The 28000-nt window shown below is 40.9% G+C and overlaps 1 protein-coding gene across 3 annotated transcripts; it reads right to left on the bottom strand.

The window, feature by feature from the left end:
- Positions 1-17: 17 nt before the first annotated feature.
- On the bottom strand, positions 18-27866 carry LOC146688210 (caspase-8-like). 3 transcript variants are annotated; one of them, XM_085439827.1, is made up of 7 exons: positions 27752-27866; positions 27283-27626; positions 10085-10094; positions 1392-1413; positions 1164-1266; positions 538-1081; positions 18-449 (listed from the first exon to the last, which is right to left on the bottom strand). In XM_085439827.1, exons 2-7 carry the CDS (start codon positions 27617-27619, stop codon positions 311-313), a joined length of 1155 nt encoding a protein of 384 aa, XP_085295953.1. In that variant the 5' UTR covers positions 27620-27626; positions 27752-27866; the 3' UTR covers positions 18-310. The 3 variants fall into 3 exon arrangements, with proteins under 3 accessions (XP_085295953.1, XP_085295955.1, XP_085295954.1); XM_085439829.1 differs by lacking the exons at positions 10085-10094; positions 27283-27626 and adding exons at positions 1509-1852; positions 1978-2000 and having other exon boundaries at positions 23-449; positions 1392-1408; positions 27789-27866; XM_085439828.1 differs by lacking the exons at positions 10085-10094; positions 27283-27626; positions 27752-27866 and adding exons at positions 1509-1852; positions 1978-2243; positions 4107-4329 and having other exon boundaries at positions 25-449; positions 1392-1408.
- Between the last annotated feature and the right edge of the window lie 134 nt (positions 27867-28000).

Below are 28000 nucleotides of genomic sequence, written 5' to 3'. Positions count from 1 at the left end.
ATGTTACTAGGTTTAAGAATGTAAAGGCTCAGTTTAGGAAAAGCACCCGTGAAGCTCTACTGCAGCACATGTAAAAACCTCCCAACACAAATAACACCAGGTGTGTTCCCAGTCTGAGATTTATTCTTTGATATAAAACTGCTACAGTATAAAATGCAGCACCTCAATGCGAGATTCAGATTTAGAAAAATAAAAGATTTAAAATGATGACAGAAAGATGGAAAATATAAAGCAAACATTTTAAGAAACATAATAAGTAATCATGCATCCCTAGTTGCACAGTAAGATGTGCTGTATTTCCATGATGACTTCAGGTGCGCTGAGGTGGCAGCACAAGTTTCTTTCTCAGGGTGAATCTCACTTCAGGCATCTGCTTGGCCAACGAGGAGGTCTCTCTATGTGCTACATCATCGTTCACGTAGTGGAGGATGGAGACGATGTCTTCGCCCCTAAGAGCATTTATAGAGATACAAAAACATGTTGATATCACTGTCAGGGTCAGTGTGCACATGTGTTTGGTGATTTTAAAACAATTACCTGGGACAGCGCTCCTTCAGCTGCTCACAAAGAGACTGAACGAACCAGCTTCCATCGACTATATGTCTAAGTGAAGCATGATCTTCAACAGTGGCCATGGCAACCAGAACATCAGCTTCCTCAGGGATGGTCAATGGTGAAGTATCATCATCAGTCTCCATCAGCTGCACTCCATGCTGTATGTTACTTCCTTGGCAGGCCTGGATCAGGAACACTTTGGGCTTACCGGTGAGGACGGACTGGTGACACCCCCTGAACTTTCGGGTAATTTCTTTAATGGGGAGGGGGTTCTTGTCAGTTCCCAAAACTACACCCTTTTTTCCGTGACTCAGAATAGAGCAGATGAAAGCATCACCGTGCTCAAGGACCTGCTGAGGATCAACAAAGCTGCTGCCATCCCACTCTTTTAAGTTGAACTTCTGCAGCTGAGACATGTCTGCCAGGGAAGCAACAAACGTCAGTGCCTGATCCATCTGATCCTTGTTCAGGTCTTCACACATCAGCACTCTGAAGCCCAGACACCTGAACACCTCTGCCAAGCTTTCTGCAAAAAATGTAATTAGAGAAAAATATTTAAGCACCAGATACTAACAAGAAAGAATAAAAAATCTGCCCCTGAAACTTACGGGCGTCTTTATCTGTCCCTCTTCTCTGTGAACCATCCTTGAAGTTCTTATTGTTTATGATCACGCAGAGGCCGACGGGCCGGCTAATGATTTGATAAACATCCTAAAGAGTGGACACCAAGATTTTACATGTGTTACTACAGGATGCGTAACCACAGAATCTCATCTACATATCTGCCTCAAGCGATGTCACAAGTGTAGGAGGCTGTTTCTGCATCACCATCTTACCTGTGACATATTCCCATCTTGTAGCAGAACATGTGAGGGAAGAACAATAAAACTGAGGTAAACAACCAAACACAACAGGAGACACAGTGTTTCTATACTGTATTACGTGTGTGTTACCGTGCTGACATGAAGACACTTGGACAGGCTCGGATAAAAGGGGGGTACAACTCAGCTGTAAACTCGCCAGCAGAGGGAAAGTTTCTTTAATGGCGCCATCGGTTTGCAGGAGGTTCAGGAAGTCTTTGCATGTTTCTTCTCCTTTATTCATGATCTTATCCACGAGCTCATTGACGTGTGTCTCCACATTTGCACTGTTGATGCTTTTAAGATTGTTGTACTCCCGCTGAGTGATCAGCTTATTCTCATAAACTTTGTTGAGAATTAGCCCGTAGTCTCCGGACAGACTCTCATGAATGGCTGTTTTATTGCTCCTTATTGCATTTTGGGCCGACATGCTGAATCTGCGCAAAGGAAAGAGTCAGAGGTGATCCTAAAAACTACTGTCTATGAGAAGGAAGTGGTTTACTACAGCTTACTATCGTAATAATAGCTGCACATTATATTACATAAAACGTAATTCTCTTACGGTCAGTTGGAACTTCTGCTGTCCTTGAAAACGAAACCTTGTTCCTTCTTTCAAATAACATTGAGCTCGAAACTATCCCGCCTTCTGAGAACAAACTCGGAAGTGACTCAGATCCTCCAATAACGACTACACGCTATACAATAGCGCCCTCTACTTCTGGACAGCAGGAATAACAGGTTTACAGCCTTTGGTGTAGCACTGAGAAGAAGCTGTGCTGCAGCATCCCTGTCGCAGCAGAGAGTATTCCCCACAAATCCCCCACCCTGCTGCAAAAACGCACAGTATTATTACACAAACATAACATATTTTGTAAAGATCTCACAGTGAATTTCACACTGAATTTATCCGTGTGTGCGTGTGTGTGCACGCCCATGTGCAACTGTACATTGTAAATCATGATTAAAAGACATAAAAGCTGCATTTTAAGAAATAAATTTATGGAGCGCATTGTATTTACCATGATAATTTATTTGGTGAAGGTAGACCCTTTGTATATGTGGAAAACAAACCACATATCTGCCAACCTGCTGCCTCAGGCTCAGGTGTTCCACTCCCATTGCCCCATTCCCACACACTGATATCTGAGGATGGAGGTTAGTTATTTTATGTCACAAAACAAGTGGAATTGTGTAAGGAAAAAAAACCTTTCCTTTTTGCTAAGGCATATAGGATTCCCATGATGCATTGAGTATTTCTTCCTCAGTCACATTTCTCACTCACTGTGTGTTAATAGACCTCGCTGCATTGAATTATTAATCTTCAGCTCTCTTCCACAGCATGTCTTTTATCCTGTCTTCCTTCCCTCACCCCAACTGGTTGCAGCAGATGGCCGCCCCTCAGGGCCGTGCAGAGAGGTTTAAAGGGGCGGGTGCTCAAAGTTAAAAAGGGGCACATTGAACCAGGCTGAATAACAACAACACACATTCATCAAGAATCTAATATGGGAAGGGCAGGGCTGTGTTGATCTGAGACTGTAGACATTAAAAAGTCCATAGGAGAGATGGTAGCTGATTAAACAAGTGTCATGAGATAATAACAAAATGCAAAGATTGGTGACAGCGCTTGGAATCATAAGGCAACAAAAACTGTGAGAAATAATTTAGGCTCTGCCTGTGAATCACTCTTTGCTTCTCTTCTTCCATCCCATCATTTCATATATCACTCTCCACTTGCTATGTGAGAACAAGGCACAACTTGCTATTGCAATAAACTATAATCTAATTATCCACACCTAACAACTCCTGCACTTAATCTATAATAAAATGATGACAGAAAAATGTTATAGCACTGCCTTTAGTAGCCTCACACAGCTCCTACTGTTTCCTCCTCATGTCCTTACCAGGCATGTCTGGACAATGTTATATCATGAGTAATATTTTTTTTTAAACTCCATCTAAATAAAACACACACATGCACGCACACACAGGGACATTTTAGACCTTCTTCAGAATACTGTACTATGGGCATCATGGTGCTGATCCAGAATCCTTACATTATTATTTATTACTAGAGCTACAATAATAAAGCAATGAGGAGGGGGAAGTAATAAATATGAAATAATGTATTTATGATGATTCCATTTGTTTCACTATCCACTCTGTGCAGGGGCAAAGCTTATTACTTTTTTAAACTGTAGAGATACAATCATTTTACTGCTGTAAAATCCAACTTTTGTCTTATTTAAAATATAAATCGAATATAATCTGCTTCTTAATGTATGTTCTTTAAAATACAGCTTGTGTTTTTTAATATATTATAATAATTATTATGTGGACATGCATATTAGACCGTTTTTTAGTGAAATATAATCCCTCCAGAAAGGCAGGAAAAGCCCGGAAACTTACTTTAAAACTAAATATGTTTCTAAATACTTTAAAACTAAATATGTTCCGTAAAACGGTGACAGAGCTACAGACCCATGAAAGCCTTACACAGGTAGCCAGCAGCTATGACCAGCACTACTTGTGCAGTTAATAAAAGGACAGGTAATGTTTGTCGCGCTGTTGCACACACAGCACGCTCGTTTGTTTCAGTTCGTCAGTTGCCACAAGACAGCTTACCAACGTGTACGTAATAAGCTAATACTCCTGGGTGCTATACACTACAGTTTACGCTGTACACCTACTTACTGGTTTTGTCGCATCAGTCTGTGTCTCTGAGTTAACTTGTGTTTCTCCTACAGCTCCGGACCGCTAAAAATGCGCGTGCTCTTTGTGAGCTCGTTCCCGGCTCGTAACCAGCGCGTTCTGCCGTCAAGGGCGATCATTGGTTAAATGTGATCATGTGACTGATGCAAGCCAGATCCTTTTATTTAGCAAAACTGTGATTAATAGTTAAATATTATTGTTGAGGGGCACAGACAGGACTCCGCACGCACACACACATAAACAAAAAAAAATTGCCTCAACAAAAGGGCACTTTGGGCACCCATCAGGAAAGGGGCAGGTGCTCAAGCCCCTCTAGCCCCCCCCCCCCTGCACGTGCCTGCCGCCCCTCCCTGAGCCTGGTTCTGCTGGAAGTTTCTTCCTGTTAAAAGGGAGTTTTTCGCTTCAAACTGTGGCCAAAGTGCTTGCTCATAGGGGGTCATGTAGGGCTGGGTATCCTCACTGATTTCTAGAATGATTTGATTCCGATTCACAAGGTCCTGAATCGATTCGATCCACGATTCGATTCGATTCAACACTCGCAAGACTTTTTCAAAGGTGTGAGCATCACAGCAGATACCTTTGTGTCAAAGTAGCTGAAGATAAAACACAGAAAAACATGAAGGTGATTTTCCTGTCCGGGATTTTATAAAAATATTCTGCAGTACATCGAAAACGAAAGAAAACCATTAATCAACATATGAACATTACCTCTGAAGTTACAGAGGTTTTATTAGAGACACAGCTAAGTGTTTTGCATTTTGTATAATTTTAAAAAGTTTAAATTTGTTCAGTAGCCTATTGAACGACAGAAATTAGGTTTTCTAAGTAAAAGGGAAAAACAACAGTAGACTTGTGCATAACAAGCAAGCGAATAATGCAGAAAAAAGATTTTTAGCTGGGAAACTGTTCTATACAGAGAGCGCGAGAGAGAGAAAGAGCTGTGCATGAAGTGTGATTTTTATCGTGGTGGAAGCAAAACAGCAAAAGTCAGAGGGAATGCATGACGATGTTTATGTGAAGCGTAGTTTGGATCTTCTTTTGCTGCTGGTTCGGTCAATATTGTTTGGAGAGAGATAAAACTAACAGCTTTAGAATCAACGCAAAAGGGGCTTAAACATAAAGCGCGACCCGCCGAAACATCAGAATCAGCGAGGTGTCGGCTTTCAGCCCCGACCGTGTCCATGCTGTCACTGATTCTGATCCGCTTTGTGTTTACGTCTTTGTGCAGAATCCGTGTACCTGCTCTCATTTACTGTTTTAGCTTTTGTGTGGATTAACCTGAGATTCTGGCATTTCGGGCAAAATTAATTTATATTAAAAAATCGATTCAGGATTTTAATGAATCGATATCACGTTATCCAAGCCAGAATCGATTTTAATCGATAAATTGATTATCAAAACCCACCCCTAGTCATATGATTGTTGGGTTTTTCTCTGAATGTATCATTGTAGGGTCAACCTTACAATATAAAGCGCCTTGAGGCGACTGATGTTGTGATTTGGTGCTATATAAATAAAATTGAATTGAATAGAACAAACAGCAGCCCGATATCAGTCAGAGCTGTCATTAAACAGAAGCTATGAACACAGCTCTCTTGAGTGGGCAATTGAAGAAGTTTGTTTCAAGTTTTAGATTTAGGTTGCTCTTCATATTGTTTTGATGCCACCAAAGAAGACTGTGTTGAAAAGCTTTCAGTAATGAACCGTTTTTCAGTACAAGCTTAAATGCTTCAGAAAGCTTCATTTAGCCTGCAGAAACACAAAGTCCATTGAGCCAAAATGGAAGGAAACACACGGGCAGACAAAAAGTACAACACAACAGAAAGCTAGGACAAACCGAGACTTTATATACAGACAGATGGAGCGTTAAAAGAGAATGAGTCACATCTGGGGGAAAATAAGAAACAGGTGAAAATAATCAGATAACTAAACAGGGGAAGCAAAAACGCACAGGAGACAGACTAGAAAAATAAAACAGGAAATGGCGACTATAGATATGGATGAAACACGGGAACGTAAAATAAACTTAACCAAGGAACAGAATACGATCAAACTAGAATTATGAACAGAACACAGACTACAGGTAAAAAGGCCTGAGGATATAGACATAATGAAACCAGCCATACTATAAAAATAAAAATTGCATAATTACAACAGACTAAGGGTCAAAGAAAAACCTAAAAATAACAGAAAATGAGCGCAGGAAAAAACAAAACACACACACACACACACACACACACACACACACACACACACACACACACACACACACACACACACACACACACCAAAAACAAAATCAGTATATATAGTATATAGTAACAAAATAAAAATAAAACAAATGCCGTTGTAACTGAACTAACTCCATAAAGGTTTAGTTTCACCAAACTAAAGAAAACAAGAAAACACCTGCAAATATTTTCTAAAAGTAGTGTTTGTTTTAAATTTAAAATATTGTACAACAAGACCAAGCTGCAAACGTGAACGCAATTCTTTTTTCTCAACTGAAGCCTTTAATCGAACAATCAAACAAACAAATTGCCACTCTCTTATGGCCAGACACGTGACAGCTCTTCTGCTATCATTTTGTTCACATTTGAAATAAAAATGCAGACATAAGTGTACACATTAGTTTTTGAGTGCTAGTGAAAAGGGTTTTCTTTTTGTTTGTACTCTCTTGAGAATTTTTCTCCTCAAAATGCAACATTTGTACTTGCAAAAATTATTTACGTGCGCTTAGAATAGAGGCACATGATCTATAAGTCATTTCTAAATGTTAATGTTTGGTTTATTTCGGTGTTTTATTGGTTCCTGACTAAATCAGTTTGGCTTCATAACTGGACCGTTTAATTTAATATTGAAGCCTTACTCTGAGAGCTGTCAGTATACTTTGAATTTCACCCGTCATATTCCCCCCGATGTAAAATCTTCTGTTCTTATTTAAACGGCTGACTGTGAATTGAATTTAACATTAAAATATATTTTAATACAAGAAGAAACATTTTCACCGGGAGCAAAAATAGCATGTTAATAAGTGGACATCCTGAAGATTGTATTTTAAATATTGTTCAGTTCTCTTCCAAACCCCAGCAGCTGTGTGTTGTAAGTTTTGAGTGTCTATTAAAATGAAAATAAAAGCATTCTAACATCTCACCTGTTTGTCTTTATTCAGGCATACATGTGTTTATTAATAGAGAGATTAAGCTTGTGTTTCTGACATGTAGTGGCTTTGCTTAACCGTATGAAGCTTATTAGACATTATGAAACAGATGATACGTAAAAGCAAATTTTGCCAAAGTGCTTAAGGTACTTTTTAATTATTTTTTTCTTTAAAAAAATCTACTACATTATGTGCATTTTTTTCATTTCATGTGTAATTTCCAATGCAAATATTAATCACAGTTACATTAAGAAGGAAACGCAGTAAAAACTCAGGAACGGAGATGTCATCACGTACACTGCCGTCCTCGGGAAGTCAGGACTCCCATGTGAATCGACAAAGTCCGGACTGGCGAGAGAATTGAGAAACTGCCATTATTTGTTGTATTTCGTCACTGGGAGCCTCCAAACATAAAAACTTGAGCCTAAACAGAAACACGTGAAAGGCAGTCCTGCTCATGTATTCATCACCAGGAGATATCAAAGACATGAAAGGCAAAATCGTGTGCCATAGCCAGGGGTTAAAATGGGCCCGTGTTTTTATTTATTTATTATTGCAATGGTGGCTGATAATGAAGTCGTCAGCAAAGAACAAGTGACTTTTAATGAACGCAGCACATAAACATAGTTGAATGTAGTACAGCTTACATGTGTGTTTATCAGTTAGCCATCTTAACTATATTCCTGGACAGCATTATTCTTCGACAGTATTCCACAGTGGTGCAGTTTGGTATGTAGCGCAGTGAGTTTTAGGCCTCAGTAATGCAGTGCAACGTTGTTATTGTTAAGTGTGATTCATCACTAAGCTGTCAATCACTTGAGTTGACCTCATTTAAATCGATAATAAAATATAAATATTATACATATAAGAAACCCCAAAGAATAAATTCGAAACCGAATTGGTTAAGAAAGAACAAGCCCCGCCTCCCCCTGCTATTTACGTGCTCAGATGCAGCCTGAACACACACACACACACACACACACACACACACACACACAGGTACTGTTTAAAGTTTAGTGTTAACCTGAGTCACTGATCATTTACAGTATTACAGAGTCTGGCAGTCTTTGCATGATGTCCACATTACTGTAAGTTTCCAGCTGACTCTCAGCTGTGCCAGCAGGAAGGAGGCTCAATAAACCTGCATCCTGAGGTTTGTCATGCAGGATTAAATGAGGCAGACTTTGTTCAGACAGCTAGGATTGTATTTTACACTGACCCTAGATCAGTATAAGTATCATACAATGTAAACGAAGCACTGAAACTTGCACATATTTTTATAGATGCATTGAAGCTAATCGGGATATTTACTGTCAATCTGTGGCTGCGATTAATCACTTTACTGGAAACTTTATTAAGTAGTAACTCATTACTTCATCACAGAGGCTAATATTTCTGTCCTAAAATCGTTTAAATAGTAACAGCCAGTGGCGGAGCGGGGGTGGCTTACTGGGCTTACAACGACCGACAGTCTCGGTCGTTGTGTCCTTGGGCAAGACACTTCACCCGTTGGCGCCAGTGTCCGGCAGCCTCGCCTCTGTCAGTGCGCCCCAGGGCGGCTGTGGCTGCAATGTAGCTTGCCATCACTTGTGTGTGTGTGTGTGTGTGTGTGTGTGTGTGTGTGTGGATGATTGTGTATAGTGTAAAGCGCTTTGGGGTCCTTAGAACCAAGTAAAGCGCTATGCAAATACAGACCATTTACCTGTCCTGAATCAGTCTTATTAGGTAATGTTCAAATAATTTGATCATCCCAGTGTTTTCAGTGTGGGAGAAAGTACTCAGGGCCTTCAAATTACACACTATGAAAGGCAGCAACAAGTTTAATATTCAGAAACTTAAAGTATGTATCAGCAGCAGAATGGACCTAAAAATAAATGTTTGTTTCAGTTCTATGAAGCTTTGAGTATTTTGGATTAGTAGCACTGCTGTGTTTGTTGTATCATATTGCTGTAATTGTTTATATGCTTTATATATTCTGAGATAAGTTGATCTATAGTGTTACATCATATTCTATAAGGATGTTATGTGTTTGTAGGCTTTCTGCCCAGTTTGACCCATTTAGCAGAAGTCAGCCTGTTTAAGACTCTGATATCTAAAGCAGTTATGACATGGTCTGATTTTCTCACCCAATAAAGGAATATTTAATATATCAGTCTAGTCTTCATTCTATCAAAAACAGTTATCACAACTCGTACATTTTCTTTTTACACATATATGTAAGCATTGAGCCAAAATACAAAACATTAAACATGTTAACAACACAAAAGCCATATTAAACACAGACTACTTTAGGCCCGGAAGTAGGATTTGTCACGTCATACCTTAAAGACCGGATTAAGATAAAATAAGATAGAACTATTAATCCCTCGGGTGGGTTCCTCTGGGAAATTCGATTGTCTCCCCAGAAACATTTCTATTGTGTTTTGTGTGCTTTTTCAGCTTTTTTCTTTTTGCAGAGTTTTTGTTTTTGCAGGTGTTTTTGCAGGTGTTTTTGTTTTTGCAGGTGTTTTTGTTTTTAGAGCATTTTTCTTTTTGCTGGTGTTTTCTGAAGTTGCAGTGCAGCGTTTTTCTTTTTGCTGTGTTTTTCTTTTTAGAGCATTTTTCTTTTTGCTGGTGTTTTCTGAAGTTGCAGTGCAGCATTTTTCTTGAAGTTGCAGTGCAGCATTTTTCTTGAAGTTGCAGTGCAGCATTTTTCTTTTTGCTGGGTTCTTCTATTTGCAGCATTTTTCTTTTTGCGGGTGTTTTCTGAAGTTGCAGTCCATTTGGCCTCTCAGGGCCACCGTATTTATTCCCATCTTGTGGCAGAACATCTGAGGGAAGAACAATAAAACTGAGTTAAACAACCAAACACAACAGTAGACACAGTACACTGAAAAAAAAAACAAAACGGACTGACCATCTCTTGGATTTATGTAAGCATCTTGCATGTATTTAACACAATTGTCTCATGTTTTAAAGTTAAATGTAACTATATAGTGTAAAAACTACATGATATGCAGAAAGGGTGTATTAAATTGTTTATATAATGTTCAGGTGAAGTAAGTCAATAAGATAGCAACGTTAAATCTCGTGAAACCACGCGTGATTTCATCTCGCGGGCTTTGGATCGTGGTTTAAAAAAGGTATCCATCTCAGTCAAGTCGAGCAGCCAACTCTACGTTTTTTGGTATGACTTGATTTTTTGAATTCATATTTACCATATTTCAGCCAAATGTAGTTAAACGTCTAGAGTGTCGCCATGTAACATGCTAAAAAAGAGCCGTTAGCTTATTTGCTGTTTTATCTGTTGTCAAAGAATTGGCGCTTTTTCATCTGAATTTGTCATTGGCACAAGAGCCGTAATATCACATTAAACCTAATTATGAGGCACTCATAACATAATTTGGTTTTCTGTGTGAATAGATTTGCCAACTGACTCTTCAGTTACATTGTGTATTTACTGCACCGTGGTATTAGTGAGATTTTGGACATTGAAAAGCTTTAGCTAATATCATCAGCGACATTATGCTAGCTTACATCCCTACCCCTCCTGCCCTCACCTTCTGTCCTTTTGTTTTTGTTTTTTTTTGGTTTTTTTGCTGCACATTGAAAGATGACTTCTATTCTGCATTTCACCAGGAGTCAGCTGATGGATTGTGGGTTCAAGGTGTTATGGTTAGAAAGTATATTCTACTTTTGCTTAAGGTTTCTGTAACTTAATTATAATAAGGTTTTTTTTATAATTATTAGGTGCATGCATAATCAAACAGACTGAGAAATCCAAAATCTGCCATAGGTTTAACTTATACCTGTATGTATTGTCAGAAAGGTGAATACTGGACTCACATTAATGCACACTTGAACTAAAATGAGGTTGTAACTTGTGGGTTGTTGGGTTGCAAATCAAAAACAAACATCTTTGGATTTTTTTAATCCCATAAGATCTGGAAACACAGTTTTTATTCAACAAAACATTACTGATTAACCAAGCACAGTGCCTGCTGTTATTTCAAAATAATTTTATAATAATAATAATAATAATAATACATTTTATTTGAGGGTGCCTTTCAGAAACCCAAGGTCACCTTACAAAAAAACACAATTAATAAAAGGAACAATAGTCATAAAATACATAAAATAAGTTAAAATTACAAAACAGAGCGTGACAACAGATAAAATCAGCATTAAAGCGAATAAGCCAGTTTAAACAGATGTGTTTTGAGCTGTGTCTTAAATACGGAGAGGGAGTCAATATTTCTTAGTGCAGGAGGAAGAGAGTTCCAGAGCCGAGGAGCAGAGCGACTGAAAGCTCTGTTCCCCATAGTGATAAGGTGTGAGGACGGAACAGTAAGATGAATAGCAGATGATGATCTGAGAGTGCGGGAAACAGTGGTGATATGGAGCAGGTCACACAAATATGAAGGAGCAGATTTATGGATACACTTGTATGCAAGAAGTAAGATTTTAAAATTTATGTCATTTCAGATAAAATGCAGCATTCCAGCGCATCCCAACCTTGCCTTTACTGTCAAGGTTTCTGATGGAGCTAAGTTTCTCTCTGACAGTCTGCTGAAAGTGTTCGCAAAGTGATCGGGGAAACGGGGCACAAAGCTAAAGGATGTAGCTGCCATGATGACAGTAAGAACTTTAAAATTCTTTAACTACAAAGTGTATATGTATTGCATTAGGTCAGTAAAAGATTTTTATGCTGCATCCATTAAAACAGTCAACTATTACCTGTGAGTACTGATTCCACTAAAAGGATGCCATAATTTCCGTCATGCATTTACTGGCCCACTGAGAAAAATGTATCTTTTTTTAAAAATATATGTTCTGGAAACTATATATCCATAAAGTTGATGTCAAACAGGAACTTTTGATATTGCTTTGTAGATGCTGGTGTTGCATGTTGACTGGTTTAAAAAGTCAAGAGTTTTTGTCTGGGATCATTTTCTTCTGTGCTACTGAAAAGTTCACAAATCTCTGTTTTCTTTGTTATAATACTTAAGGATGACATTAATGCTCGAAGGGAGTCCCTCATCAAAGTGCTCCGCATCTGTGTGAAAGACAATTGCAACATCTTGGTGCAGGAGTTCATGGTGAGTGTTTTATGAGTAGATTGTGGCTTTGCAACATTTAAAAATGCATTCAGTTATCCACTTGATCCTCATTGGACTGGTTAGGACCAGTAGTCCTCTTTAATAATTTGAAGTTCACATGAGGCCTGGTAGTGAACTCGGCCGCCAGCCCTTGAGGCCTCACCCCCACCCCTGTATTAGGGTTCACATCAGTGTGAAAAAACTTTAAATTTGTCATTCTAGTGAACAAAGGAAAATCCTTTACATTAGCTTTTGTTTGAAAAAAAAAAAAGACCAACTGATCAACAGCTAACCAAATTGTGGGGCTGAAAGTCTAAATTCTAACATCTTCTGAGTGACATAACCTGGATTTCTGATGGGCCGGTGTCTTTCTAACAAAAACTAATGTAAAGTATTTGAAATTATTATGTTTTTCACCCTCTCTTAGAAACTCTGTTAGACCATGAATGGCAGCATGGCAGGCCACTCTTTGGCTATAGCTATTTACTATGTTGCTTGCATTGGTTTAAATTACTCTAACATTAGAACTGGTAGATCATGTTTTTGCTGGAGAAGTGCAAGGTTTTAGTCAACACCATCAGACACAAAGAAATGTAAAAATATATATTTTAAATTAAGTTGTTTCAGCTATTTTGACTATTACCAGCTTCTCTGTTCTACTGTTTATGCACATATGTTTTCAAAGTAATTATACCACATTTAAAAGTAAGATTGTTTTGGCTTTTTATTATTAGAGTTAGGCAGCACGGTGGCATGGTGGTTAGCACTGCTGCCGCACAGCAAGAAGGTCCTGAGTTCAATTCCACCATCAGGCCGGGGTCTTTTTGTGTGGAGTTTGCATGTTCTCCCCGTGTTTGCGTGGGTTCTCTCCGGGTACTCCGGCTTCCTCCCACCGTCCAAAGACATGCAACTTGTGGGGATAGGTTAATTGGATAATCCAAATTGCCACTAGGTGTGAATGTGAGTGTGAATGGTTGTCTGTCCCTGTGTGTTAGCCCTGCGACAGACTGGCGACCTGTCCAGGGTGTACCCTGCCTCTCGCCCAATGACAGTTGGGATAGGCTCCAGCACCCCCTGCGACCCTGAAAAGGAGAAGCGGAAGCGGATGGATGGATAGAACTGGTAGATTCAAAAGAGATGAGTTTAAAAAGGAATCTTAAAGAAATGTTTTGTGTTTAACCAGGACTTGACTGAGGACACTGCACAGATTGAGAAAACCACAATGAACATCTTTCTCCAGAGGATGCGCCAGGCAATGACTTTACTGATGTTGGCATCATCATCGAGGGTATAGTAGTTCTTCAAGATCTGGATAACGTGACCTTTGCAGTAGCCATGCTGTTTGGACCTTTTTTATTCCTTCAATATGAGTTACCCATCACAACTCTGCTACACTTTTGAGGTGATTCAAAGGGTGGTAATGGAGTTGGATGCAACTCAGCTCTCAAGAAAAGCTCACAAGTAAGACAAAACTGCTCCTGCTAGGAAAGCTCACTGTTATGCATGTGAGGTGATCAGCTCTAGGTGAGAGGACATTTAAATCTCACACTTGTTCTGCTGCATTTTTGAAGCTCAATTCCAGGAACAGATTGCAGGGTTCATTTTTATATACTCTGCAACTGCCATGAGGACAGGGCCATTTTTTTGTTGTTGTTTGTTTTTCCTTTTGCTCTGTACAAGTTCTCTGTTTGTCTGTTTGGCAGCATTTTTCAATTTCTGTTTGTATTTTTTCTTTCTTTTACTAGTGAAGAGATGTAGCGTGAACAGTTATACAGTCTAAATATCCCATATGGGTCGTGTGAAATGGTATTTTCAGTTTCATTCAGTTGAAGTAAAGAACGTTGAATATTTCTAAGTGTGCTGTTTTGAACCAAGATGTCACAGTATGATCAGTGCTGTAATTTTTGACAGTCACTGTATCAATGTTATTTTTGCGTCTCTTGAATAAAGGTTTTGACCTGCAAGTGCTAATTTCTTTAGTTATTGGGGTAACATGGGTAATGTTAATAGGAAGGTGTTTGCCAATTCAGTAACCTAATTTAATGTTAATGGAAACTAACATTACCTCAAATTGTTTAGTTATAATTGTTGTTTAACTGAATCTTGACATCAGAGGCCTTAAATAGAATGTTTTGTATTGTTCTTTCCCAAGATGGTTACCTGTAACATTTTTCAAAAGAAACAGTCTAATTTCTTTGCTGTGATTGATTCCAGAGAACACGGAAGAACTGACATTATTTAACTGTTGATTTATATAGATTCAGTAATGTCAGTTTAATTCTTTATCTACTGTCAATGCAATGAAATTAGACATTTTGTTTTGAAAGGTTACTGGTGGATGCCAGCAACCATCTTGGAAGAGAACAATACAATCTGTTATAAGGCCTCCATTTGAAAATTGTGTATTTGATACTAGAATATAATAGCAAAATGTAATTTGAAGATAACATGTAGTATTTAAGTGACCAAGTAGTTTTCAATTCAATTCAATTTTATTTATATAGCACCAAATCACAACAAAAGTCGCTTCAAGGCGCTTCATAGATACAGAGAAAAACCCAACAATCATAAGACCCCCTATGGAAGCACTTTGGCAACAGTGGGAAGGAAAAACTCCCTTTTAACAGGAAGAAACCTCCGGCAGAACCAGGCTCAGGGAGGGGCGGCCATCTGCTGCGACCGGTTGAGGTGAGAGAAGGAAGACAGGATAAAGACATGCTGTGGAAGAGAGACAGAGGTTAATAACAGATATGATTCAATGCAGAGAGGTCTATTAATACATAGTGAGTGAGAAAGGTGACTGGAAAGGAAAAACTCAATGCATCATGGGAATCCCCCGGCAGCCTACATCTATTGCAGCATAACTAAGGGAGGATTCAGGGTCACCTGGTCCAGTCCTAACTATATGCTTTAGCAAAAAGGAAAGTTTTAAGCCTAATCTTAAAAGTAGAGATAGTGTCTGTCTCCCGAATCCAAACTGGAAGCTGGTTCCACAGAAGAGGGGCCTGAAAACTGAAGGCTCTCCCTCCCATTCTATTTTTAAATACTCTAGGAACAACAAGTAGGCCTGCAGAGCGAGAGCGAAGCGCTCTAATAGGGTGATATGATACTACAAGGTCATTAAGATAAGATGGGGCCTGATTATTTAAGACCTTGTATGTGAGGAGCAGGATTTTGAATTCAATTCTGGATTTAACAGGAAGCCAATGAAGGGAAGCCAAAACAGGAGAAATATGCTCTCTCATTCTAGTCCCTGTCAGTACTCTTACTGCAGCATTTTGGATTAGCTGAAGGCTTTTCAGCGAGTTTTTTGGACATCCTGATAATAATGAATTACAGTAGTCCAGCCTGGAAGTAATAAATGCATGAACTAGTTTTTCAGCGTCACTCTGAGACAGGATATTTCTAATTTTAGAGATGTTGCGCAAATGGAAGAAAGCAGTCTTACATATTTGTTTAATATGTGCGTTGAAGGACATGTCCTGGTCAAAAATGACTCCAAGGTTCCTCACAGCGTTACTGGAGGCCAAGGTAATGCCATCCAGAGTAAGAATCTGGTTAGATACCATATTTCTAAGATTTTCAGGGCCGAGTACAATAACCTCAGTTTGATCTGAATTAAGAAGCAGAAAGTTAGTCTTTATGTCTTTAAGACATTCCTGCAGTTTAACTAATTGGTGTGTGTCATCTGGCTTCATGGACAGATAGAGCTGGGTGTCATCAGCATAGCAGTGAAAATGTATGCTATGTCTTCTAATGATACTGCCTAAGGGAAGCATGTATAATGTAAACAGAATTGGTCCTAGCACTGAACCCTGTGGAACTCCATAATTAACCTCAGTGTGTGAAGAGGACTCTCCATTTACATGCACAAATTGGAGTCTATTAGATAGATATGATACAAACCACTGCAGCACAGTACCTGTAATACCTACAGCATGTTCTAATCGCTCTAATAGGATATTATGGTCAACAGTATTGAATGCTGCACTAAGGTCTAGCAGGACAAGCACAGAGATGAGTCCACTGTCAGAGGCCATAAGAAGATCATTTGTAACCTTCACTAAAGCTGTTTCTGTGCTGTGATGAGCTCTGAAACCTGACTGAAACTCTTCAAATAAACCATTCCTCTGCAGATGATCTGTTAGCTCTTTGACAACTACTCTTTCAAGGATTTTTGATATGAAAGGAAGGTTGGAGATTGGCCTATAATTAGCTAAGACTGCTGGGTCTAGAGATGGCTTTTTGAGTAAAGGTTTAACTACAGCCAGCTTGAAGGCCTGTGGTACATAGCCGATTATTAGAGATAGGTTGATCATATTTAAGATCGAAGAATTAATTAATGGCAGGACTTCTTTGAGCAGTTTTGTAGGAATGGGGTCTAAAAGACACGTTGATGGTTTGGAGGAAGTAATTATTGAAGTTAACTCAGAAAGATCAATTGGAGAAAAAGAGTCTAACTTAACATCAATGGTACTAAGAGTAGCTGTAGATAATATTACATCTGTGGGATGATTATTGGTAATTTTTTCTCTAATGATAAAAATTTTATTTGTGAAGAAGTTCATGAAGTCATTACTAGTTAACGTTAAAGGGATGGTTGGCTCAAAAGAGCTCTGACTTTTTGTCAGCCTGGCTACAGTGCTGAAGAGAAACCTGGGGTTGTTCTTATTTTCTTCAATCAGTGATGAATAGTAAGATGTTCTGGCTTTGCGGAGGGCTTTCTTATTGTTGAAAAATTTTATTATGTTTATGTATAGAAGTACATTTCATTTGAGGTTCTCTAGATGTGTTTGCTCTTTTTACTAGAGAAGTTACACTGTGCAAGCTCAGCAGAAAGTCTCTACCTGTGTATGTTATCTCTTCCACTCATGTATCTGTGATGAAGTCTCTACTGTTGTATGTTATCTCTTCCACTCATGTATCTGTGATGAAGTCTCTACTGTTGTATGTTATCTCTTCCACTCATGTATCTGTGATGAAGTCTCTACTGTTGTATGTTATCTCTTCCACTCATGTATCTGTGATGAAGTCTCTACTGTTGTATGTTATCGCTTCCACTCATGTATCTGTGATGAAGTCTCTACTGTTGTATGTTATCTCTTCCTGCATGTGTCTGTGACGCAAACATGTTTGAGTACCGTATTTTCACGACCATAAGACGCACTGTGCTAAAAGGCGCAGTCTCAGTTATGTGTGCCATTACTGTATTTAACACACACATAAGGCGCACTGGATCATAGGGCGCATACAAGTACCGTATGCGTATTTAAAAATAAAGCGGGAGCAAACCTGAGTTCGGTGCCTTACTCACATTTTTATTACCAGTAATCGTCATCATCAACAACACACAAGCATACAAGTGTGTGTATTTAAAAATAAAGCAGGAGCAAAACAAAGTTTGGTACTCACATTTTTATCATCAATCAAACCCATCGAAGTCCTCATCCTCTGTGTCTGAATTGAACAGCTGCGCTAAATCTCCATCACACATGCCAGGTTCACTTTCTTCACTGTCAGAGTCACTTTCCGTGCCGTGCGGCTCCTCGGAAATGATGCCGGCGTTTGCGAAAGCTCGAACAACAGTGCCAGCAGACATGTTAGCCCAAGCATCTACAATCCATTGGCAAATTGTGGCGTAACTCGCCCGGCGCTGCCTTCCACTCTTGGTGAAACTGTGGTCTCCATCGGTCATCCATCGCTGGATGTGTTTGTCGCCGATGTGTTTGCTGCAGTAGGAGCGGAAGATGGCCAGCTTTTCCTTATAATCCGCTGGAAGTTGCTGCGCTACCGTAGTCCTGGTCCGGATGGAAAAATGGCACAGTTTCATAAAAAGTGAAAGTGAAACTGCTTTTAGCCGAATGGTGACTGTCGAAACGCTTCTCCCGCTCGTTCTTTGCTCGATGATCGCCTTATGTCCGCGGAAACTCAGCTGCGTATTCTTGACCTGTCGGAGCTTGTTTTCCAGCTTCCTCCACTTGCAAACCATCGATTCATTAATCTTAAATTCTCTCGCCGCTGCTCGATTTCCATGTTCCTCCGCGTAGCTGATGGCCTTCAGTTTAAACTGTGCTTCGTAAGCGTGTCTCTTTGCCATTTTCAGGGTTGTTAAAACAACGATGTCCTGCATAACGCACATACCTGTTCTTTTATACAGGTATGTGCAATAAAGTCAACGCACACACTTCACCCTTTAGCGTTCTCATGGTGTTCTCTACTACGTCCTCCTTACAACACAAAGGGCGCACTGCGCTATAGGGTGCGCCGCACTTTTTGAAGAAAATCTAAGACTTTTAAGTGCGCCTTATGGTTGTGAAAATAGGGTATATAAAGATGGCGCCGGTGAGGTTGGCTGCCGTCATGACTGCTCCGACCACTTTTTCTTTGTCTTTGCTTTTTAAGTTAGTTTTCAGCGTTTCTAAATCGGCAAAATCATCACCATTGGGTACATTAGGTATGACCGTGACACTCTTGTTTCTATTGGTATACAATGTACTCACAATTCGAAGTTTTTAACTCCGGATCCGAGCTGGCCGAGGGAGAACAAAGGGAAGCGGCGGCCTAGAGGGAAGCGAGCCGGCGTCAGGAACAGGCTGAGAGCTCGTGCACACCGCACACCTCTGCCTAGCATCCTGCTCGCCAACGTCCAGTCACTGGAGAACAAGCTTGACGACCTCAGGGCCAGGATAAAGTTCCAGAGAGACATTCGGGACTGCAATCTCCTCTGCTTCACTGAGACATGGCTGAACCCAGCGGTGCCGGACCACGCCATCCAGCCGGCCGAGTTCTTCTCGGTTCACCGCATGGACAGGACACGGGACTCGGGGAAGTCAAGGGGAGGCGGCGTGTGTTTAATGGTGAACAACAACTGGTGCAACAGTGCGAACGTTGTTCCTCTCACACGCTCCTGCACACCAAATCTGGAACTACTGTCCATCATGTGTCGTCCTCGGGAATTTACATCGGTCATTATAAGTGCCGTTTATATTCCACCACAAGCGGACACGGTCACCGCCTTATGCGAGCTGCATGAGGCACTCACACAGCACCAGACACAACACCGGGACGCTGCGCTTATTGTGACGGGGGACTTTAATAGCACCAACCTCAAACGCGCAGCGCCGAACTTTTATCAACACATCACCTGCCCCACCAGAGGTGAAAGGACACTGGACCACTGCTACACTACGGTCAAGGACGGCTACAAGGCACAATCCCGCCCTCCGTTTGGCAAATCTGATCACGCCGCCATCTTCCTCATGCCAAAATACAAACAAAGGCTGAAACAGGAAGTTCCGGTTCAGAGGAAGGTCGCGCGCTGGACGGATCAATCAGTGGCCGCGTTACAGGACGCACTCGATGACGCAGACTGGGGCATGTTCAGAAACAGCTCCGATGATGACGTCAACGTGTTTACGGAAGCGGTTGTGGGATTCATCGGGAAACTAGCGCATGATACCGTGGAGACAAAGACTATCACAACGTTTCCCAACCAGAAGCCGTGGGTGGATAAAACCATCCGCGACGCTCTGAGATCCCGCACCGCTGCCTACAACACGGGACTCACGACGGGGGACATGGACCCGTACAAAGCCGCGTCATATAACGTGCGAAGGGCGGTGAAAGAGGCGAAGCAGCGCTACGGGAGGAAACTAGAGTCACAACTCCAACAGAGTGACTCTAGGAGCCTGTGGCGGGGACTAAGGACAATAACGGACTATAAAGCACCAACAACCGGTATGACGAACGCGGCCGTGACTCTGGCAGACGAGCTGAACACTTTCTATGCTCGCTTCGAGGCTGCAGCTAAGGACTCCAACAATGCTAATGTTAGCGGCGCTAACGGCTGCAGACAGGAAGATACTGCCAGCACCGGAAACGTGCTCATCATCTCCGAGCATGAAGTAAGGAGAGCCTTCAAGAGAGTGAACACCAGGAAAGCAGCAGGACCAGACGGCATCCCAGGTCGTATCCTAAGAGACTGCGCATACCAGCTAGCTCCTGTTTTCACTGAGATATTCAACATCTCTTTATCTCAGTCGATGATCCCCACATGCTTCAAAGAGTCCATCATTGTCCCTGTCCCGAAGAAACCCCACCCTGCTTCTCTCAATGACTATCGCCCTGTAGCCCTCACCTCAGTAGTGATGAAGTGCTTTGAATGCCTGGTCAGAGACTTCATCATTTCTTCACTACCAGACACACTGGACCCACTACAGTTCACTTACCGTCCAAATCGTTCCACAGACGATGCCATCTCTCATCTCCTCCACACATCACTCACTCACTTGGACACTAGAAGGGGGAATTATGTTAAAATGCTCTTCATAGACTACAGCTCTGCATTTAACACCATAATTCCCTCCACACTCACCACCAAGCTGGAGCATCTGGGACTCAGCTCATCTATGTGTCAGTGGATCTCCAACTTCCTAACTGGCAGACCACAGGCAGTAAGGATGGGCGGACATGTCTCAGCCTCCACCACTCTCAGCACTGGAGCCCCCCAGGGGTGTGTTCTGAGCCCCCTGCTGTACTCTCTGTACACATATGACTGCGTGGCCACTACCAGCTCCACCACCATCATCAAGTTTGCTGACGACACCGTCGTGGTGGGCCTGATCTCTGATAACAACGAGACGGCCTACCTGAAGGAGATTAGGAATCTGGAGAACTGGTGCCAGAGGAACAACCTCCTTCTAAATGTCAGTAAGACAAAGGAGCTGATAGTGGACTTCAGCACTAAGCAGGAGAGGAACTACCAGACCCCTGTCATCAACGAGTGCCCAGTGGAGAGAGTGGACAGCTTCAAATACCTTGGAGTTCACATCACGCAGGACCTGTCATGGTCCTGTCACATCAACACCGTGGTGAAAAAGGCCCGTCAGCGTCTCTACCACCTCAGACGCTTGAGAGACTTCCAACTGCCCTCCAAGGTGCTCAGGAAGTTTTACTCGTGCACCATAGAGAGCATCCCGACGGGAAACATCTTAACCTGGTTCGGGAACAGCACCATGCAGGACAGACGAGCTCTACAGAGGGTTGTGCGGTCAGCTGAGCGCACCATCCGCTCCGAGCTCCCTGACCTGCACTCAATCTACAGCAGGCGGTGCTGGACCAAGGCCAGGAAGATCATGAAGGACCTCAGTAGGGCTGCCATGATTAGTCGACTAGTCACGATTACGTCGACTATCAAAATCGTCGACGACTGATTTAATAGTCGACGCGTCGTTTGAAGCTTTGTAAGATCCCAAAAGACACAGCAATAAGTAGCAGGATTTAAGAGTGTAATACCGGACTGAAACAGAAGATGGCAGCACTGCATGTACAAGGATGCCAGCTGCCGTTAAACCCCGAAGAAGAAGAAGAAGCTGTGTCCCAGAGATCATAGCGCAGCCCAGCTCAGTTTCCAAAGATGGCGGCAGCTAGTTAGTTTTAATGTTACTCTTATTATTCTTTCTGGGTCACAAAATAAACGTTTAACATATTTTTAGGTGAGAATGTAGCTGTGTAAACCTCAAATATCTGCTCAGTTTATCAAGACGCCACATATTTTCAAAAGTGATCCGACGTTTTCGGAGACGTCTGTTACCCACTAGCTCGATAGTTAGCCGGGGGCTAGGCTAACTAGAGCCGTGAGAACACCGGACTCCCGGCAGATCGTTTTCAAACCCACCGTCGTCTTTCGCTACTCAGGTTAAACATATATAAGTCACTTAGATAACTTAAAACTGTTATTGATTGTCTTTTTTTTAGTATTTTATTTGTTCCTGAGTAAATTGGTTTGGCTGAGATTAAAGTTATAGTTTTTACACAGCTGAATAAACGTCAAGCAGACAGCTGATTATTAAGTGTGAGATGCTTGAGAATATACTCCGGTCTCCTGTTATATTTTAGATAGCAAGGAGTTTATTAAACTTCACCGAGACAATCTGCAGATTTCATTAAAATTTAATAAACTATCATCTTGTCTTTATTTTTAGTTAGCGCATACTTTAAACACTTAAAGCTGTAAGCTAATGATAGTTATATAAGAGCAGATGCTGCTGGTGCAATAAGCTGTAGTTTTACATCCAATGGATGATGATGATCTGATTAGTCGACTAATCGCAAAAATAATCGGTGACTAGTTGACTATCAAAATAATCGTTTGTGGCAGCCCTAGACCTCAGCCATCCCAACAACAGACTGTTCTCTCTGTTGAGGTCAGGAAAGCGATTCCGCTCCCTGAAGACCAACACAGAGACTGAGGAGGAGCTTCTTCCCGCAGGCAATACGGTCTCTCAATCACAATCACACCACCACACAGTACTAACCCACACATACAGGGAGTGCAGAATTATTAGGCAAATGAGTATTTTGTCCACATCATCCTCTTCATGCATGTTGTCTTACTCCAAGCTGTATAGGCTCGAAAGCCTACTACCAATTAAGCATATTAGGTGATGTGCATCTCTGTAATGAGAAGGGGTGTGGTCTAATGACATCAACACCCTATATCAGGTGTGCATAATTATTAGGCAACGTCCTTTCCTTTGGCAAAATGGGTCAAAAGAAGGACTTGACAGGCTCAGAAAAGTCAAAAATAGTGAGATATCTTGCAGAGGGGTGCAGCAGTCTCAAAATTGCAAAGCTTCTGAAGCGTGATCATTGAACAATCAAGCGTTTCATTCAAAATAGTCAACAGGGTTGCAAGAAGCGTGTGGAAAAACCAAGGCGCAAAATAACTGCCCATGAACTGAGAAAAGTCAAGCGTGCAGCTGCCAAGATGCCACTTGCCACCAGTTTGGCCATATTTCAGAGCTGCAACATCACTGGAGTGCCCAAAAGCACAAGGTGTGCAATACTCAGAGACATGGCCAAGGTAAGAAAGGCTGAAAGACGACCACCACTGAACAAGACACACAAGCTGAAACGTCAAGACTGGGCCAAGAAATATCTCAAGACTGGTTTTTCTAAGGTTTTATGGACTGATGAAATGAGAGTGAGTCTTGATCGACCAGATGGATGGGCCCGTGGCTGGATTGGTAAAGGGCAGAGAGCTCCAGTCCGACTCAGACGCCAGCAAGGTGGAGGTGGAGTACTGGTTTGGGCTGGTATCATCAAAGATGAGCTTGTGGGGCCTTTTCGGGTTGAGGATGGAGTCAAGCTCAACTCCCAGTCCTACTGCCAGTTTCTGGAAGACACCTTCTTCAAGCAGTGGTACAGGAAGAAGTCTGCATCCTTCAAGAAAAACATGATTTTCATGCAGGACAATGCTCCATCACACGCGTCCAAGTACTCCACAGCGTGGCTGGCAAAAAAGAGTATAAAAGAAGAAAAACTAATGACATGGCCACCTTGTTCACCTCATCTGAACCCCATTGAGAACCTGTGGTCCATCATCAAATGTGAGATTTACAAGGAGGGAAAACAGTACACCTCTCTGAACAGTGTCTGGGAGGCTGTGGTTGCTGCTGCACGCAATGTTGATGGTGAACAGATCAAAACACTGACAGAATCCATGGATGGCAGGCTTTTGAGTGTCCTTGCAAAGAAAGGTGACTATATTGGTCCCTGATTTGCTTTTGTTTTGTTTTTGAATGTCAAATGTATATTTGTGAATGTGGAGATGTTATATTGGTGTCACTGGTGAAAATAAATAATTGAAATGGGTATATATTTGTTTTTTGTTAAGTTGCCTAATAATTCTGCACAGTAATAGTCACCTGCACACACAGATATCCCCCTAAAATAGCTAAAACTAAAAACAAACTAAAAACTACTTCCAAAAACATTCAGCTTTGATATTAATGAGTTTTTTGGGTTCATTGAGAACATGGTTGTTGTTCAATAATAAAATTATTCCTCAAAAATACAACTTGCCTAATAATTCTGCACTCCCTGTATAGTTCTTACACACACACTGGACATTCTGGACTTTGTTTTCTCTTCATCACTTAATCACTGCTGCTGTTATTGTGTATATATTTATTTATACTTCTTGTGTATTTTGTTCATACATTCTTATATAGTTCTATATTGTGTATTGTGTATTTTGTTGTACAGTTATTTTATTTTCAATTTAATTTATATATTTTATCTTATTCTTTCCCAGTGTGTTGTACAGTTATTTCATTTTTAACCTTAATTTATATTTTATTCCTTCCTAGTTAAATTTACCCTTTTTAATTTTTCATATTTATTTCCTATCTTATTCATAGCCTTTTCCTTTTTTGTTTTCTTTAGGTCACGAGCAGTTGTCCAAGCATTTCACTACATATCGTACTGTGTATGACTGTGTATGTGACAAATAAAAAATTTGAATTTGAATTTGAGTATAAATAAAGGGTGGCAACTGCTGCGGAGTGTGAGTCTCCGTTTGAACTCTCACCCGTGTGCACGTTAAACCTGCAAACCTGTCTGAGTATCATTTATTCTGACCTGAGTTGCATTACAGGAAAACTCCTAACACTTATAAAGCAGCAAACTATTTCTCCAGGCTAAATGATGATCCTCTAGATTTGTGACACACCATTTCCTCTCCAGATTACGAGTCATCTGCTTTAGGGTACGTGTTTGAGAATTATACCACGGAGTCAGGTACTTCTGATTTGAGGCCTTAGTTTTCACAGGAGCTACAGTATCCAGAGTCGTACGTAGTGATGAAGTGAAATTATTAACAAGATAATCGACCTCTGTTGGGGTAGCGTTCAGATAGCTGCTCTGCTCTGTGTTGGTACAGGGCATTGGAGATGATAACAGTGAGTGGATTATATTCTTAAACTTAGTTACAGCACTTTCAGAAAGAGATCTACTTTGATAAAGTCTACTCTTCACCGCTGTGTAATCAATTATTGTAAATGTAAATGTTATCAGGAAATGATCAGACAGGAGAGGGTTTTCAGGAAACACTGTTAAATGTTCAGTTTCTATGCCATATGTTAAAACAAGATCTAGAGTGTGATTAAAGTGGTGGGTGGGTTCTTTTACATTTTGAGAGAAACCAATTGAGTCTAATAACAGATTACCGTAATTGTCGGGCTATAAGCCGCTACTTTTTCCACAAGCTTTGAACCCTGCGGCTTTTAGTCAGGTGCGGCTTTTCTATGGATTGTCCCTGATTTTTGTCATATCGTAAGACGATTTGTTTTGTTTGTTCCGCTGTTGTACGGCACTACGTTGCCTGGCGGAAGGGCATGTGATCAGACACACAGTATCGGGGTTCAAGAGTGGTGTGTTGGTCACGTGTCCATCCGCCAGACAACATAGTGCCGTACAAGTAGCGCGAAAAACAAACTTCAAAGTAGCGCTACGCGTTCAGCGGGAGTCGTGGATGGTGCGCGGCAATAAACTTGCGAAAAGCAAGTTATGCTCAACTCCACCGGTGGAATCTGACAGCGTGGAAAAGTGTGAAAACATACATCCATCCACCTGAGCCTAAAAGGTAGTCTGAATCTATTTTTCTGGTGTGCTGTAGGTTATTGTTATGTACTACATTTGTTACTCGTTTATGAAGCACAGCACATGTTTCGTACTTGTAATTACCGCTACTTGTACATATACCTAAAAAGTTATGCAAATATGTGCCCATAACTTGTTTTTCAAAATATTAATAAAAGGGGTGTGTCTCCAAACAGCCATCTCTTTCCTGACAATTCGCTTTGTGCATATTCTCTTACATATGATAAGTCAACATTGAAACACCTGCGGCTTTTAGTCAGGTGCGGCTAATGTATGTACAAAACAGGATTTTCCCCTGATTTTAGCTTGTGCGGCTAATATTCAGGTGCGCTTTGTAGTCCGGGAAATACGGTAAATGCCATGTTGAGGCTGTCATTTTTAGCATCTACATGGATGTTAAAATCACCCACAATAATTATTTTATCTGAGCTCAGAACTAAATTAGATATAAAGTCTGAGAAATCAGACAGAAACTCTGTGTAAGGCCCGGGTGGACGATAGATGATAACAAGTAAGACTGGTTTCTGAGTTTCACAGCTGGGGTGGACAATGTTAAGCATCAGGCTTTCAAATGAATTAAAAGTCTGTCTTGGTCTTTCATTAATTAATAGGCTGGTGTGAAAAATTGCTGCCACACCGCCCCCTCGGCCTGTGCTTCGAGATTTCTGGTAGTTAGAATGACTCGGGGGTGTTGATTCATTTAAACTAACATAATCATCCTGCTGCAACCAGGTTTCTGTAAGGCAGAGTAAATCAATTTGTTGATCAATTATTAAGTCATGTACTAACAGAGACTTGGAGGAGAGAGACCTAATATTTAATAATCCACATTTCACTGTTTTACTCTTTGGTTCAGATGTGGATACTGTATCCACATCTGAGTATTGGGTAAAAGTTATTGAATGGTGTTGGGATAAAGTGAGAAAATTGTGAAGGATTAAAATATTCCAAGAGCTCAAATTACTTCATCAAAACATGTTTAACCTCCTAAGAGCCAAACTTTTCCACGGCTTGCATTTTTAATTTCTCTTTGATATTTGGGCATATTCAGACCTGATGAATGTAAAAACAAACAATTACCAGATTTTTATTTTTTTTTACCTGATTTTTGTTTCTAAGAAAAATGAGAGCCACATATCAGGATATTCATTTAAAATTTCAATAGAACAGTAGCAGTATAATGTCCTCGTAAATGGATATCAGGCCCTTGTAGAGCAAAATTGAGTATTTTGGTCTAAATAACCCAAAATGTGATGTCCACATATGTGGACACCAGGTCCTAGGAGGTTAAGTCACATTTTATCAACACAAATTGCACAGGTTTATTGAACATGAATAAATTGTGTTAATTTAACTCAATTGTTTAAGTTGCTGCCAAAGCAAAACATCTGTGTGCAACAAATGTCCACTATTGAATTAAGTAAATCCAACAACATATTTTTTTCAGTGTATTTCTATACAGTGTTACGTGTCTTACCGTGCTGACATGAAGACACTTGGACAGGCTCGGATAAAAGGGGGGTACAACTCAGCTGTAAACTCGCCAGCTGAGGGAAAATTTCTTTAATGGCGCCATCGGTTTGCAGGAGGTTCAGGAAGTCTTTGCATGTTTTTTCTCCTTTATTCATGATCTTATCCACGAGCTCAATGACGTGTGTCTCCGCATTTGCACTGTTGATGCTTTTAAGATTGTTGCACTCCCGCTGAGTGATCAGCTTATTCTCATAAACTTTGTTGAGAATTAGCCTGTGGTCTCCGGACAGAATCTCATGAATGGCTGTTTTATTGCTCCTTATTGCATTTTGGGCCGACATGCTGAATCTGCGCAAAGGAAAGAGTCAGAGGTGATCCTAAAAACTACTGTCTATGAGAACGAAGTGGTTTAGTACAGCTTACTATCGTAATAATAGCTGCACATTATATTACATAAAACGTAATTCTCTTACGGTCAGTTGGAACTTCTGCTGTCCTTGAAAACGAAACCTCGTTCCTTCTTTCAAATAACATCCAACACGAAACTATCCCGCCTTCTGGAGAAGGGTCTGGCTGCAGCCACTGTGGAGCTCCTAGTGATGGGTCGTTCGCGAACGAAATGGCTCTTAGAGCCGATTCTTTGACGTGAACGACGCGAGCCGGCTCCTTATCGCGAGCCGTCACGTGGGTTTTTTTCCCCCCTTCTCTCACCCTCTCTCTCG

The sequence above is a fragment of the Copadichromis virginalis genome, linkage group LG18, assembly GCF_057382275.1.
Source record: "Copadichromis virginalis isolate Kocher_CV1m ecotype Utaka linkage group LG18, C_Virginalis_male_GT1.1, whole genome shotgun sequence".
NCBI classification, from domain to species: Eukaryota; Metazoa; Chordata; class Actinopteri; order Cichliformes; family Cichlidae; genus Copadichromis; species Copadichromis virginalis.
The sequence above is the reverse complement of the archived record's forward strand: the minus strand, read 5'-3'. Positions and strand labels throughout refer to the sequence as shown.